General features: G+C 39.8%; 1 protein-coding gene across 1 annotated transcript; it reads left to right on the top strand.

Moving 5' to 3' along the window:
• Positions 1-11,056: 11,056 nt before the first annotated feature.
• LOC104230829 (uncharacterized) lies at positions 11,057-14,021 on the top strand. The gene is made up of 4 exons (XM_009783719.2): positions 11,057-11,729; positions 12,647-12,887; positions 13,310-13,427; positions 13,516-14,021. The coding sequence occupies exons 1-4, from the start codon at positions 11,149-11,151 to the stop codon at positions 13,605-13,607; spliced, it is 1,032 nt and encodes a 343-aa protein (XP_009782021.1). The 5' UTR covers positions 11,057-11,148; the 3' UTR covers positions 13,608-14,021.
• The last annotated feature ends 2,358 nt before the right edge of the window (positions 14,022-16,379 follow it).

Genomic DNA, 16,379 nt, shown 5'->3' with positions numbered 1-16,379 from the left:
GTTTGGTGACTATTTTGAATGGTGTGAGGTCATATATATAGGGGAGGTGCTGTCCGTTTCATCGTAAAATAGGTTGTGGTCGATACATAATAGTTATGACGCTTAAATGATAACGATAGTATCGTTTCTCTTATTGTAGACTAAGGAGTTTTGACAATTGCATAGCTTGAGATTGGGGAAGTATATACAAGGTATGTGAGGCTATCCCTTTCCTTCTTTTGCACGACTCCGATTGTACATAATGTAATGAACGAGCTTCCAAGATACTCTACTCTTAGAAGCTAGCAGTACTTACATTGTTTTCCCTCTTATGGAACGATTGATGTTAATGTTGCTTCTCTTATTCTTATGTTATCAATGTTGTTCGTACTTCCTAAATCTTATAAGGTTCATAGTGAAGAGTTAGTCCTAATAACGCGTACAGAGGATACCGACCTTACGTCACTCCGAAAGGTTTAGAATGTGATTCCATGAGTCGAGCATGCATTATATATATGTATCTATTTTACTCTACCGAGCCACGCTATAGTTGGCCGGGTACGACACCTATTGTGCAACCACTGATCAGTTGGGTTTTACCGAGCTCCACGTGGCCGGGTACGATTCTACCGAGCCTATTATGGCCGGGTACGATATGATGATGATGATGCCCACAGAGGCGAATGCTTTAAAGGTTTATGTATTTATACATATGTATCATGCATTTCATGTAAGTAGCCCTCAGAGGTACTAAGATGTTACAGGTGGTATATTCTTTATCCTTGCTTACATTACTGATCGTATTTATGGTTCCTTGCCTTACATACTCAGTACTTTATTCGTACTGACGTCCTTTTATTTGTGGACGCTGCATGTCGTGCTGCAGGTCCTGATAGACAGACAGGTGCAGCTCCCCCACCACAGTAGACTGTCCAGTTCAGCGGTGATTGGCGAGATCCCTTCTCCGGACTTGCCTTGGTCTTGGTATGCAATTTTTGTTATAGACATTATGGGTATGTCGGGGCCCTGTTCCGGCTATGTTGCAACACTTATGTTCTTTTAGAGGCTCATAGACAGGTGTCGGCTCATGTATAGTTTGGTATGCCTTGTCGGCTAGTTTTTGTTGTATAGTCTTTCATAGTAGCGTGGTAGCTCATACCTTATATGTAGTTTCTTGATTGTCTGGTCATCCCCTGCTATGTATGTTCATGCCGTCATATTTTATTGCTGGTTGTCCATGATCTAGGTCTACCATTTATATTGATCTCTTTAGCCTTAAAAGATAATAATGAAGGTTAGATGAAATGTACGTTGGTGCTCGGCAAGTGTGGTCGGGTGCTAGTCATGGCCCTTCAGTTTGGGTCGTGACAAACTTGGTATCAGAGCAAGTCTGTCCTAGGGGTTGTCTATGAGCCGTGTCTAGTAGAGTCTTGATTATGGATGTGTAGCGCGCCACATTTATAATCAGGAGGCTACATGACATCTAGGGTTGTTACCTTCTTCCTGAATCTAGATCGTGCGTAGAGTTGAGTCGTAAGTGTTTGTCTCTAATATTCACCTTGTTTTTTTCAGTGATGCCTTCGACTAGGAAGCAAACGATTAGTAGACGGCTTGATACAGCAGCGGGAGAGGGTACCAGTCAGGTGCCCCAAGTCAGAGCAGGACAAAGTGAGGCTCAAAGTGAGATGCCCTCTCATACCTCATCTACTCCATCTCCTCCAGAGGATATTAGAAGGCACCCAGCGCCTCCAGTTCCTCCGTCTGGCACTCCAGACCAGGATATGCAGAGTGCTTTGCAGTTATTGACTAGCTTGGTAGCTGCTCAGGCTCAGAGGCAGAATACAGGTGCTGCTGAGAAACCAGTTAGTACAAGAGTTCGTGATTTTATTAATTTAGACCCTCCAGTGTTTACCGGATCAGACCCCAAGGAGGACCCACAGACTTTTATTGACCAGGTTCATCGTACACTTCGGGTTATGCATGTTAGTGATACAGAGGCAGTAGAGTTGGCTTCTTATCGGCTACGGGATTTAGCAGTTCTCTGGTATGATAGTTGGGAGAGATCCAGGGGTCCGAACCCTCCTCCAGCTGTGTGGAAGGAATTTTCTGAGGCCTTTCTTCGTCACTACTTGCCAGTTGAGATACGACGAGCTAGAGCTGATAAGTTCTTGAACCTTAGACAAGGTAATATGAGTGTGCGAGAGTACAGTATGCAGTTTGATTCTTTGGCAAGGTATGCTCCCCATATGGTGGCCGAGATGAGTGATAGGGTGCATATGTTCGTGAATGGGTTGGGACCACATCTAATAAATGAGTGTACGACAGCCTCCTTGGTGGAGGGCATGGATATTTCCCGTATTCAAGCTTATGCCCAGACCCTAGAGGATCGTAAGCGCCAGCAGAGGGCAGTTAGGGAGCAGGATAGAGGCCAGCATAAGAGGGCGAGATTTGCAGGGTATTCTGATGACTTCAGAGGCCGCATCAGGCCACAGTTTTCGAGGAGTTCGGCGCCACCTGTAGCTAGTGCTCCTCCACAGTTTCAGAGGCCTCGATATGATCGATCCTATTCTGGTCCAGGTCAGAGTTCACGGGCATCTGGCTCGCAACATCACAGGGATACTAGTCAGATGAGACCCCCAACACCACATTGTGATCAGTGCGGCAAGGCCCACTTTGGACTGTGTCGTCGAGGTTCTGATGCATGCTATTCGTGCGGGCAGCCTGGCCATATGATGCGGGATTGTCCTAATAGAGGAGGTGATGGTATGGCTCAGCCGACTGGATCTGTGTCTGGTTCTTCCTCATCAGTTCGACCTCCAGCACGGGGTTTTCAGCAGTCGACAGGTCGTGGTAGGGGTAGAGGTGCAGTGCCGAGTTCGAGTGGTGCTCAAAATCGAACCTATGCTCTAGTAGGTCGACAGGATCTCGAGTCGTCTCCAGATGTTGTTACAGGTATTATATCTGTGTTTTCTTATGATGTATATGCGCTGATTGATCCGGGATCTACATTATCATATGTTACACCCTTTGTGGCTAATAAGTTTGGCATTGAACCTGAATTGATAAGTAAACCCCTTGCGGTATCTACTCCGATAGGAGATTCTGTGATTGCTAGAAGGGTATATAGAGGTTGCACTGTGATGATTTGTAGTCGTCAAACCTCGGCAAATTTATTTGAGTTAGAAATGGTTGATTTTGATGTGATAATGGGAATGGACTGGTTGGCCTCATGCTATGCAAATGTTGACTGTCGTACGAAGATGGTTAGGTTCCAATTTCCGGGTGAACCCGTCATTGAATGGAAAGGGAACATTGCTACACCGAAAGGTAGGTTTATTTCCTATCTTAAGGCAAGGAAAATGATCTCAAAAGGTTACATTTATCATCTCGTTCGCGTTAGGGATGCGGAGGCGAAACCGCCTACTTTACAATCAATCCCTGTGGTTAACGAATTCCCAGATGTTTTCCCAGATGAACTCCCGGGCCTTCCTCCTGAAAGGGAGATTGAGTTTAGCATTGATGTGTTGCCTGACACTCAACCGATCTCTATTCCTCCATACAGAATGGCCCCGGCAGAGTTGCGAGAGTTGAAGGTGCAGTTGAAGGACTTGCTGGATAAGGGCTTTATTAGGCCTAGCACTTCACCTTGGGGTGCACCAGTCCTATTCGTGCGGAAGAAAGACGGGTCGTTACGGATGTGTATCGACTATCGACAGTTGAATAAGTCTACTATAAAGAACAAGTATCCACTTCCAAGAATTGATGACCTGTTTGACCAACTCCAGGGTGCCAAGTATTTCTCTAAGATTGATTTACGTTCAGGGTATCATCAGGTGAGGGTTAGGGAGAAGGATATTCCAAAGACGGCCTTCCGGACAAGATATGGGCACTTTGAGTTCTTGGTGATGTCGTTCGGGCTAACAAATGCCCCAGCAACTTTTATGGATCTCATGAATACTATATTCAGGCCCTATCTTGATGTGTTCGTGATTGTATTCATTGATGACATTCTAGTGTATTCTCGTTCGGAGGCGGAACATGCGGGCCACTTGCGGATAGTATTACAGACGCTTCAGGATCGTAAGTTATATGCTAAGCTCTCCAAATGTGAATTCTGGCTGAACTCAGTAGCATTCCTTGGCCATGTGATATCTGATGAGGGTATTAGTGTCGACACTCAGAAGATCGATGCAGTAAAGAATTGGCCGAGACCTACAACACCATCAGAAGTCCGCAGCTTCCTAGGGCTAGCAGGATATTATAGGCGGTTTGTAGAAGGATTTTCCTCTATATCATCACCATTGACTAAGTTAACACAAAAAGCTACCAAATTCCAGTGGTCTGACACTTGTGAACGTAGTTTTCAGGAGTTGAAGAATCGATTGACATCTGCACCAGTGCTCACTCTTCCTGAAGGAACAGAAGGTTATGTGGTATATTGTGATGCCTCAGGTATAGGTTTGGGGTGCGTATTGATGCAGCATGGGAATGTGATTGCTTATGCATCAAGACAATTGAAGAAGCATGAAAAGAATTATCCAACCCATGATTTGGAATTGGCTGCAGTAATATATGCTTTGAAGATATGGCGGCACTACTTATACGGCGTCCATGTTGACATCTACACAGATCACAAGAGTTTACAATACATCTTCAAGCAGAAAGAGTTGAATTTGAGGCAGCGTAGGTGGCTTGAATTATTGAAAGACTACGACGTCGAGATATTGTATCATCCCGGTAAAGCCAATGTTGTGGCAGATGCTCTCAGCCGTAAATCAATGGGAAGCTTAGTACATATTGAGGCAGGTAGATGGGGGTTGATTAAAGAGCTTCATCAGCTAGCCAATATGAGAATCAGATTGTTAGACTCTGATGATGGAGGTGTTACTGTACAGAATACATCAGAATCATCTTTGGTAGCAGAGGTAAAAGCACGACAATATGAAGATCCTATCTTAGTACGATTAAGAGAAAGCATTCAACAATGTAAAAGTATGGCTTTTAGGATCGGAAAAGATGGGGCACTGAGATACCAGAGCCGATTGTGTGTGCCTAATGTGGCAGGGTTGCGAGAGAAGATTATGAATGAGATTCATCAATCCCGATATTCCATCCATCCCGGCTCGACAAAGATGTATCATGATGTCAAGGAGCAATATTGGTGGGATAATATGAAGAAGTCTATTGCAGAATTTGTAGCCCAGTGTCCCAATTGTCAACAAGTAAAGATAGAACATCAGAAACCCGGGTGGATTGCTTCAAAATATAGAGATTCCGACCTGGAAGTGGGAGGTGATTAATATGGACTTCATTATTAGATTACCTCGCTCTTATCATAAGTTTGACTCCATCTGGGTGATAATTGATCGACTTACAAAATGTGCCCATTTTCTGCCAGTAAAGACAACTTACACGGCTGAAGATTATGCGAAGTTGTATATCAAGGAGATTGTTAGGCTTCATGGTGTGCCCATATCTATTATATCAGACCGAGGAGCTCAATTTACGGCTAACTTTTGGAGGTCTTTCCAGAAGGGTTTAGGCACACAGGTAAATCTCAGCACTGCATTTCATCCGCAGACTGACGGACAGGCTGAACGTACCATTCAGACACTGGAAGATATGCTACGAGCATGTGTTCTAGATTTTAAGGGGAATTGGGATGATCATCTTCCACTCATAGAATTCGCCTATAACAATAGCTACCATTCCAGTATTAAAATGGCCCCATATGAGGCACTATACGGGAGGAGATGTAGATCACCAGTTGGATGGTTCGAAGTCGGTGAAACAGAATTATATGGGCCAGATTTGATTCACCAAGCTATTGAGAAGGTGAAAGTGATACAGGAGCGATTGAGGATGGCACAAAGCAGGCAAAAATCTTATTCTGATGTCCGACGTCGTGATCTAGAGTTTGAGGTTGGTGATTGGGTTTTCCTGAGGATCTCACCAATGAAGGGTATTATGCGTTTTGGGAAGAAAGGTAAGCTGAGTCCAAGGTATATCGGGCCGTATAAAATTCTTCGACGGATTGGACAGGTTGCTTATGAGTTAGAATTGCCATCCGAATTGGAATTTGTCCACCCGGTATTCCATGTATCTATGTTGAGAAAATGTATTGGAGACCCTTCTCGAGTCGTCCCTATCAAAGATGTACAAGTTACAGAGGACCTATCATATGAAGAAGTGCCAGTGGCGATATTAGATCGGCAAGTCCGCAAGCTGAGAACAAAAGATGTAGCTTCCGTCAAAGTATTGTGGAGGAACAAAAATATGGAAGAAATGACATGGGAAGCAGAAAAGGAGATGAAGTCAAAATACCCTTACTTATTCCAGAATGAAGATAACAAGGATGCTGGTGGAAGACAGGATACATTGGAAGAAGAAACGGCTCTATGAGGTAAGCAATAATTTGAGAATACTCCTCCTTAATACAAAATGGTGATATGTAGATAATGTAAATACGCATAATGCTTTGTGTAGCCTTGTGAAGCCATATGTTGGGCTTAATTACATGCAAGTTTTGCTAGTGACCATTTTATAGGGGAAAATTGATCAGAAATTTCCATTGGAATCCACGGATGATTTAAACTCCCCATAAACCCTTACATTCGAGGACGAATGTTCCTAAGGGGGGAGGGTGTTACAACCCATATCCACATGTGTTAGTTCATGCCATATATTAGTTAACATAAATCCAAGAAGGAATTATCTTTGAGATGATAAGAAGTCAATCCTATTGGTCTTAAGTGATACAAGAGTGTATAAGGGTGATTAACCAGTATTAGAAGTTAAACGAATCAAGGATGTTGTAACTCGTATTTTCAGGTAATCTAGCGGTGCTTAATACACTCAAGAGGTCATTTATTAAGGTATTTTAATCATATAATATCCGTATCATAAGTCTTGAAGTCAAACGAGTTATGAAACAAAAGTCGACAAAAGTTGTCGCAACTTAGGTTCATAATTTTACTTAAACATTAGGTCAAATGTTTCTAATCTTTTCTCATAATTTACAAGGAATTACGGGGTGATCTACCCACCAAATTAAAGATCTATGAGTCTAGTTTCCAACGCATTAAACCGTTCATCGATACGATCTCGGAGTAGAGAGATATTCGCGTTTTCGCGAGACTGCGCCAAGCACCTCTCTATGGGGCCCACTAAGTCGGTTTAAGATATTTGGACCTATATAGGATGACTACAACCCGTTTTAAGTCATTTATTTTCACTATTTTCAGACCTTAGAACCCTAGGAACATCCTCTCAAGGTTCTCTCAAGATTCAAGACCCAAAAAAAGGGCAAACAACACAAATCAAGTGTCGGGAATTCCGTGGCGCTAGTAAGTCTCTTGTTCTTCTTGTTGTTGCTCATTTTTGTGTTGTTCCAGCTCGTGTGGGAGGTTGTTTTAAAGGGTTTATGTTCTGTAAATACTCCCTAATGTTCTTAATATCAATCCTAGGTGATTTCAAGCCTTCTAAAGTGATTCTAGTGCCGAAAAACACTAATTGATCGCTAGTTTCATTGTTTTGTTGTTGTGGCAGCATTGGAGGGATATTTCTTGGAAATTTAAGGTCAAATTGGAGTTGTTCTTTCTGTATAAAGGTAAGGAACCTCTTACTCTATATGTATTTAAGATTATCCAAGTTGCGGCTAAGCCATTGAAGCTAGAACTTGTGAGATTTATATTGAAAGGCTTGGTAGTAATGTTATTGTTTTGTGGACTGTTTTGCGTTGTTGTTGGGCTGCGTATTTTACTACTATCTTGTGGAGTTTTGGAGGAGGAAGGGTGTGGGGAAACACCATATATATGTAGGGTTATGGGCTGATAGTTATTCGTAACATTTCCAGATTGTTTGACACGACTATGGTGGTCGTCGTATGTATGGAGTGATTAGGCTGTGTGTGGACTATATTGGGAGGCTCAATATGTTTATTATTGATGTTGTTTGGGCTGTTTGGTGACTATTTTGAATGGTGTGAGGTCATATATATAGGGGAGGTGCTGTCCGTTTCATCGTAAAATAGGTTGTGGTCGATACATAATAGTTATGACGCTTAAATGATAACGATAGTATCGTTTCTCTTATTGTAGACTAAGGAGTTTTGACAATTGCATAGCTTGAGATTGGGGAAGTATATACAAGGTATGTGAGGCTATCCCTTTCCTTCTTTTGCACGACTCCGATTGTACATAATGTAATGAACGAGCTTCCAAGATACTCTACTCTTAGAAGCTAGCAGTACTTACATTGTTTTCCCTCTTATGGAACGATTGATGTTAATGTTGCTTCTCTTATTCTTATGTTATCAATGTTGTTCGTACTTCCTAAATCTTATAAGGTTCATAGTGAAGAGTTAGTCCTAATAACGCGTACAGAGGATACCGACCTTACGTCACTCCGAAAGGTTTAGAATGTGATTCCATGAGTCGAGCATGCATTATATATATGTATCTATTTTACTCTACCGAGCCACGCTATAGTTGGCCGGGTACGACACCTATTGTGCAACCACTGATCAGTTGGGTTTTACCGAGCTCCACGTGGCCGGGTACGATTCTACCGAGCCTATTATGGCCGGGTACGATATGATGATGATGATGCCCACAGAGGCGAATGCTTTAAAGGTTTATGTATTTATACATATGTATCATGCATTTCATGTAAGTAGCCCTCAGAGGTACTAAGATGTTACAGGTGGTATATTCTTTATCCTTGCTTACATTACTGATCGTATTTATGGTTCCTTGCCTTACATACTCAGTACTTTATTCGTACTGACGTCCTTTTATTTGTGGACGCTGCATGTCGTGCTGCAGGTCCTGATAGACAGACAGGTGCAGCTCCCCCACCACAGTAGACTGTCCAGTTCAGCGGTGATTGGCGAGATCCCTTCTCCGGACTTGCCTTGGTCTTGGTATGCAATTTTTGTTATAGACATTATGGGTATGTCGGGGCCCTGTTCCAGCTATGTTGCAACACTTATGTTCTTTTAGAGGCTCATAGACAGGTGTCGGCTCATGTATAGTTTGGTATGCCTTGTCGGCTAGTTTTTGTTGTATAGTCTTTCATAGTAGCGTGGTAGCTCATACCTTATATGTGGTTTTTTGATTGTCTGGTCATCCCCTGCTATGTATGTTCATGCCGTCATATTTTATTGCTGGTTGTCCATGATCTAGGTCTACCATTTATATTGATCTCTTTAGCCTTAAAAGATAATAATGAAGGTTAGATGAAATGTACGTTGGTGCTCGGCAAGTGTGGTCGGGTGCTAGTCATGGCCCTTCAGTTTGGGTCGTGACAATACTAATCGTATTATTTCTAAGTTCTAACTAATATTATTGGAGAGTGAATTTTACAGTATTTCTTTATTAATACTTCCAAGTTCCAAGTAACGGTCTTCATATTCTATTCCTTTTATTTTTTCTTTCGTTGGAGTTTACTAAAAACTGCTTATTTTAACATTAAGACAAGAAATTGTAGGTGCTTAAGCCTTAAAGTATTAAGGAAAACAATTACGCTAGCGTGATAATTTATTTTCGAGTTTAAGTTGTATGATTGATAATATAATTTTTTTTACACATTCAGATAAGTTAAACCACATATACAAATTATATTTATAATAAATATTAATTGATAATTCAACAAAAAATATAAAGTAGTCCATATAACATACTAAATTATGCTAATAACATAAATAAGCATATTAAGTCTTGACATGCAAAGTTATTAAATATGTACAAATAGAAAGTAGTAGAATAATTAGGGTGCATATAAATTGGGTCATCAAGGGCGGATGCACGCTTATCGAAGCGGTGTCCCGCGACACCACTTCGTCGGAAATTTTTATTAAATATATGTATTAATATTGTACGGAAATAGATAAGTAGAAAAAAATGACACCCCTTGACATAAATTGTTTCTTGGTGTATTGATAATGTGTTTGATTTTGCTCTAAGAGGTTGAAGGTTCAAATCTAAACTATGCCATTGTGGTTAAAAATTGTGATGAAGTACAGTTGAACTCAAAACCTTTTCTAAATTAAGACTCAACAAAATTAATAGACTAAGACTATTTTTTATCTAAAAGTATGATAATCAAAGTTATATTTCAATTTTTTTTATAAATTTCGATACCGCTTACAAAAATTCTACTCCCCTAGTTGGGTGTACACTATCATTATAAAAAGATAACATAATTTTTTTTCCTGGAAAGCATGTAAAAGTTACATTCTAGTACTAGTATTAAAAGTAGCTAACAAGATAATTTTCGTAAAATTTTTATTACATAAAACTGAATTTTATCTTAAGCAGCAAATGGAGTAACATTTCCCGTTGATTTATTCGGACACTTGACCTATTCTCTTTCCGAATTATCGACGGTACACTATTTCAAGGATAAGCAAAATAAAAAATAAAAAATTCCTTTTATTATTTTACCACAAATTTACTACACTAATTAATAGCCTGTTTGGCCAAGCTTCTTTTTGGCTAAAAATAATTTTTTTTTTGCCAAGCTTCTTTTCGGCCAAAAATTAAGGTGTTTGGCCAAGCTTTTGAAAGGAAAAAAAGGCTTTTGAGGAGAAACAGAAGCAGTTTTGGAGAAACAGAAAAAAGTAACTTCTCTCTAAAAGCACTTTTTTGAGAAATATTTTTGAGAAAAATACACTTAGAAATAGTTTTTTAAAGTTTGACCAAACATTAATTGCTGCTCAAAAGTGCTTTTTAAACTAATTAGCCAAACATAAACTGTTTCTCGCCAAAAATACTTTTGAGAAAAATAATCTCAAAATAAACTGATTTTTACAACTTGGCCAAACAGGGCTAGGACCCATTAGCGGGAAATGGCCGCCCGCCTCGAAAACCACACATAACGTTACAATTTATTAACCAATCATACGATGCCACGTAGATCACGATATAGCTGTTACCCAGCTTCATAAAACCCGTATTTGTTCCACCCACCGCACAATATCACCAGTCAAAACTTGAAAACAGTAAATGAAGACATTGATTGGTCCACGTGTCCATACCTTTCAACTTCTGTAAAATCTAGCCGTTTGCCCTATCTTTCACCCTCTCTCCTTTTCCCCTACTTTCTCTTTCCGCCCTTGCTTGAAAACAAGAAAAAGAAAAAAAGAAATTCTCTGTGAACTTTCTAGAAATGGGGAAACTCATCTGCGACTCAACAACGTCGTCGCCGGTTATTCCATGGCGGGATCCTACCTCAACTCCGTCATCCCTCGATCTCGTTGACCAGTCATCTCCGGCGACAACAACCGCCGTCGCAGTCGCCATAGCTTGCTCCTCCTCGTGGGAAAATGTTTCAGCTTTAGAGGAGCAGCAGAGGAAGCATTTGATGAAGATTCAAGCCAAGGGGGTGCTGTGGAAGCATCCTAAAGATCAGAACGCTTCGGTGGTTTTCCGGCTGAGCCACGGCGGAGAAGTCGAGGCCGACGGGAACTGTCTTTTTACAGCTTGTGGTAAATCTATGGGGATGACGACGGTGTCGTACGCCAGAGATCTGAGACGGCGGACGGTGCGGAGGTTCTTGGAAGATCTTGGATCGGTTAGCGAGGAGGAGAAAGAAGTGATTGAATCGGCGATTAAGCACATGTACTCTCCCGATCTGAAATCTGGGTGGGGTATTCATGTGGTTCAAGAGTTGAAGCTGTTAGCTAAGAAGGAAGATCGAGAGGCTCTCGACTCTGCCATATCGGAGCTTGTTCAGCTCGGCATGCAGCGGTAATTTCCTTTCTTTTTTCTTTTTCTTTTCCGGCGGCAATTTCCGTTCCCTTATTTGAGGGGGGGGGGGGGGGGGGAATCTCTATGACCCGAGTATTAAAAGGAAAGAGGCCCAAGTGTAGTGAAATGTATTTGGGTTTGATGCCTAATTGTTGTTATTGTTAAGATCTGGATGACAAAGTTTAGATCTGATTGCTTATGCCTCCTGTTTTAGTTTGACATGCAAGAAACATTTCATTTGATTTCATTACTGAAACATTTCATTGTCAGTATCCTTCAATACTGACAATCCGTTTAGGTAATAATGGTGAAGATTTTCGGAAAATGCTTATTAATGAAATGATTGAATATATGTCCTTACTTTAGCTAATTTACATTTGAGATAAGAAACCGCCTATATGCGTACAACACTACTGATAGGTGCAATTTTTTTTCTATCTTGTTTTTCTTTTAAACTTTAATGAATCAACCATCTATGTCTCACTCTCCATATCTGTTTGGGTTATTTTCGAATCCTCTATTTTCATTCCCCATATATTCAGACTTATTATCAGTTTTTTTTCCAGAAAATATACCATTATATCTGTCCTTAAGTCCAAGTGAGATTTTTATCATGCATTTCGCCACAGAGAATGTTTTTCTTTCTTTTTATTGTTCTTTGAAGTGAGAATTGCTTTTGTCTGTAATTTATTTGATAACAAGGAAACAAATAAAAAATCAAAACTTTGTTTGCTATTGAGCATTCTCTTTATCTGGCCGAGATAGTATTTTCGAAACTTCTTTTCTTTTCCTTGTATAGGTGAAGATGGAGATGCTAGCAAATTTTGTAAATTGATTTTAGTTTGACCTGGTTGCTTTTATTATTTTACTGGATGTGGTTTTGTTTTCTGATTTTATATTTGTGGTTGACGTTGAAGAGAATTGGCTGCTGAGTCTATATACAATGAGAGGTGCATAGCTGTGGATGATGGCCCAAGTTGGGCCAAGTACATGTCGATCTGTGGTTCCCCTGATGATGAATATGACATCATCACTTTGCAGTATACTGAGGAGGGCTTACTAACTGTAGATGAGAACAGGGATGGTCGTGCAGCTGCTTTTGGAGATGACATAGCGATTGAATGCCTTGCAACCGAGTTTAAAAGAGAAATCTTTGTGGTAAGAAAATGTCTTCACCATTGATCTCTCCTTTAGCATGACAATTGCTGTCATTTGAATAATTTGCACTATGTTATTTGTGAGTGAGCTGCAATGCCCTTGTTCTTTTCATAGGTTCTTTACTTGTTTGATAAATTAATAACTTTGGTTGGTACCCCCCCCCCCCCCACACACACACACACAACACACAAAAAGGTTTATCCTCCTAAAATCTTCTGTCGGCCTTTGATAAATCAATTGATTGCACAAGGTCATTTCTCAACTGCTATGTTCCTTATTTTTGATTTGGTTCATCTCCTGGTCATGAATCTCTTTGTTGCTCACATTTCTCAAGTTGTGGTGTTAAATTTTGATGATTTTCGCAACTATCTTGAATCAAACAATTCTTTTGCTAAACTTTTCAATTGTTATATAACTTTCAGGTGCAAGCACATGGATCTGATGCAATGGTTGATGATGAAAATTGTGTCTTCTTCCTCCCACATCGTCCAAGATCTGAAATATGTGAACCTCCTTTCTTCCTTTTCATGAAAGGAACAGGTAAAGAAAATTTCACACTGCTTAGATTTTATGTTTGTTTCTTACTTCCGCGCTGAAAAAGTGAATGAGAATACATTGTCAATTGCAGGTTGGTGTGGTGCTGGGGCCGATCATTATGAGCCTCTTATTGCTTCTCCTTCACCTTATGTTTCGCAGGAGAAGGTAGCGTTGGTACTGTAGGTCATTAGTTGGGGGTATTCTTGTGGGTTAGAGGTAGTAGTAGTAAGTAGTAGTTATTCGACGATAATTCTTTCTCCCCAGGTTTCTTTTGTTTTTAGCATTGGAAAGATGCTCCTAATTCTTTTCTAGGGTAAAGGAGGAAAATGTCCAATTGGGACATCAAATTTTTGTTGAAGGTATGTAGGAGTTACCACATTTGGGTCTATTTGAAGTCCATCGGGCAGCTGCCTTGCATTTCAGCTGCTTTTAGTTTGGTTTACCTATAGTTGTGTTGCCGGCTGTTTTTTGTTGTGCATTTTTTCGAGGCTAGTAGTAGTTTGCTGCTGGGTGCTATTCTTTTGAGAGCTGGAATAGTACTTATTTTGTTGTAACTCATGCTGAATTCCAATCTTAAGAAGGAAATGGCTTCTCTCAGTTCATTGCAGTGCAAATTTCTCTACCAGTCCATGTTTCTTTTATTCTGGTTTTTCTAAATCTCTATGTATTGATATCGCTGTATTGGAAGTGAAAAGACGAGACATGCATCAAACTCCTTTCTTTCCACTGAAGATAACTTGCCTTGATTTTCAAGTAAGAAGTATTTTGGCATATAATAATACTAGTGGAAACTTGATGAAGTGCCTAATGAGTAATGGTCAGCGTTCAAAATATACTTGTCCATAGGCGAAATGCATAAACGGTCCCTTCAAGTTGTTCTTAACGATCAAACATGACTTGTCAAATAAACCAATTACAACATGTGTAATTTGAATTAAAAAAAAATATTGTTACTAGTAGAAAGCACAACAAAGAAGCATTTTACTGCACGTGCAAACTTTTCGCTCCATTATAGGGGGGAACAAGGCAGACCTAGCAAAACCAACAGACATCCCACTTTTAAAATCTTAGGTAGTCCTCTTATAATTGAAAAATAAAGCAAAATCCAGCAATCAAAGAAGAAGACGACGACGATGACAAGCTAATAAACTAGAGCCACCTTTAAGTGAATAGAAACAAACTGAAAATTAGAAATTGAGTGAGACACCATTTACGATTTTTATCACTGTTAACATGAAAGTATCAGATGAAAAACCAAAACCATCTGCTATGGTTAAAAGGGATTGTTAAATACGACACGCACGCACCAAATAACATAGGCCAGTACTTAAAGTAGTGTCTCATCGGTTGATTCGGTTCTAGTGCGTGTGGCTTTTCCAATATTTTTATTTCATTTTATGTGATACTATTTTCTTAATTTTTTTTTTAAAATAATACCTTTTATTTACAAAAACCTTAATTCTAAACTTTTTTATTTTGCCTTAATGATATTATTTTATAGCCATGATATATCTATAATCGCAAATTCTAAAAATCTTTCTTTTTTTTTTTAATTTCGTACTAAGTCAGGTACAGGTAAAATGAAACGAAATATTCGTTAGTATCATTTTTTCATTTCTACTTTTCCGACTAAGCATGTGCCAAATGCGAAACACCTTCTCTAGTTTTTCCTTTTCCCTATTTTTCTGTATTCATATTTTTCGTTTTCGTGTTCACATGAGTCGTGACTCTTTAACTACATATACGAGCCATGCTCCATCTTTGTGCTATCTGATCGTTGTGGTTTCCTAAGATTTTGATTCCCAATATTTTCTCATAAACATACTTGTAATATTTCCATAAAAACTAGTTTAGGAATTTACGAGTTTCTCCTAAGCGGAAGCAGATATACAATAATTATGACTTGTATCACCGGTCATAAGGAATACTCACAAAACAGATGAATTTCCTTTTTCGACAACCTACTAATCCCTTAGATAACATAGAGAAGCTAACCCTAGCTCTCGTTTGTTTCTTTATAAAAAATATTAAGAGAAAAATATCTTTTGTATACCCATAATGATGTATTTATAGGTTATAAGTAGCACTATAGAAGGAGGACAAGCTAATGGCCTAATTAGCATCCTTTATGGATGTGATGACCTAATAGGTTGTTTAGAGTGCTAGCCTTTATTTCTGTGTTTCGAGATCTTTCATAGCTTTATTTGATGTCATATGACTTGCGTGCGTGGTCCGTGTCAGTTTTCGGAAAGCTTCTATTTGAAATTTTGGAGAAAACATGATTTTTGACTTAAAATGAGGCTAGAGTTGACCACGGTCAATGTTTCTGGTAAACGACCTCGGATCGGTATTTTGACGATTTCGGTATTTTGTATGATGTTTTTGGACTTGTATGCGTGTTTGGTTGGGGTCCTGAGTGACCCAAGCACGTTTCGACACAATATGTGAAAATTGGCAAAATCGAGTTTTAAGTTGAAAATTTTGAGTGTTGATGATCGATTCTTGATATTTGATGTTATTTTGATGATTTGAGTTAGCGAGCGAGTTTGTGTGATGTTATTACACTTGTGTGTATGTTCGGTTTGGAGCCCGAGGGGCTCGGGAGAATTTCGGATGCATTGCAGACTGATTTGGAACAGTTGATGCATAACTATTGCTAGTGTAAACTTGAAGGTCTCATAATTTCGAAGACCAGATCGCAATTGCGAGCTCACATTTGCGATGTCAAGCTCGCAAATGCGAACATGGGTTGGGGGCTGGGACTTCGCATTTGCGAAGTAAAGTTCACTTTTGCAGACTGAGTTGGGATCACATTTGCGACAGTGGCGTATGCAGGATTTTCTAGAAGCGGTGTCACATTTTAAAGAAGTAAGCAAATGACCATTTCACCACTGCGATACAATTGACTATTTAAATTTCTTTGAGGAAAATTATGAATTCCAAGTTGAAAAAGGA

This window comes from Nicotiana sylvestris, chromosome 12 (genome assembly GCF_000393655.2).
Source record: "Nicotiana sylvestris chromosome 12, ASM39365v2, whole genome shotgun sequence".
Taxonomy (NCBI): domain Eukaryota; kingdom Viridiplantae; phylum Streptophyta; class Magnoliopsida; order Solanales; family Solanaceae; genus Nicotiana; species Nicotiana sylvestris.
The sequence above is the reverse complement of the archived record's forward strand: the minus strand, read 5'-3'. Positions and strand labels throughout refer to the sequence as shown.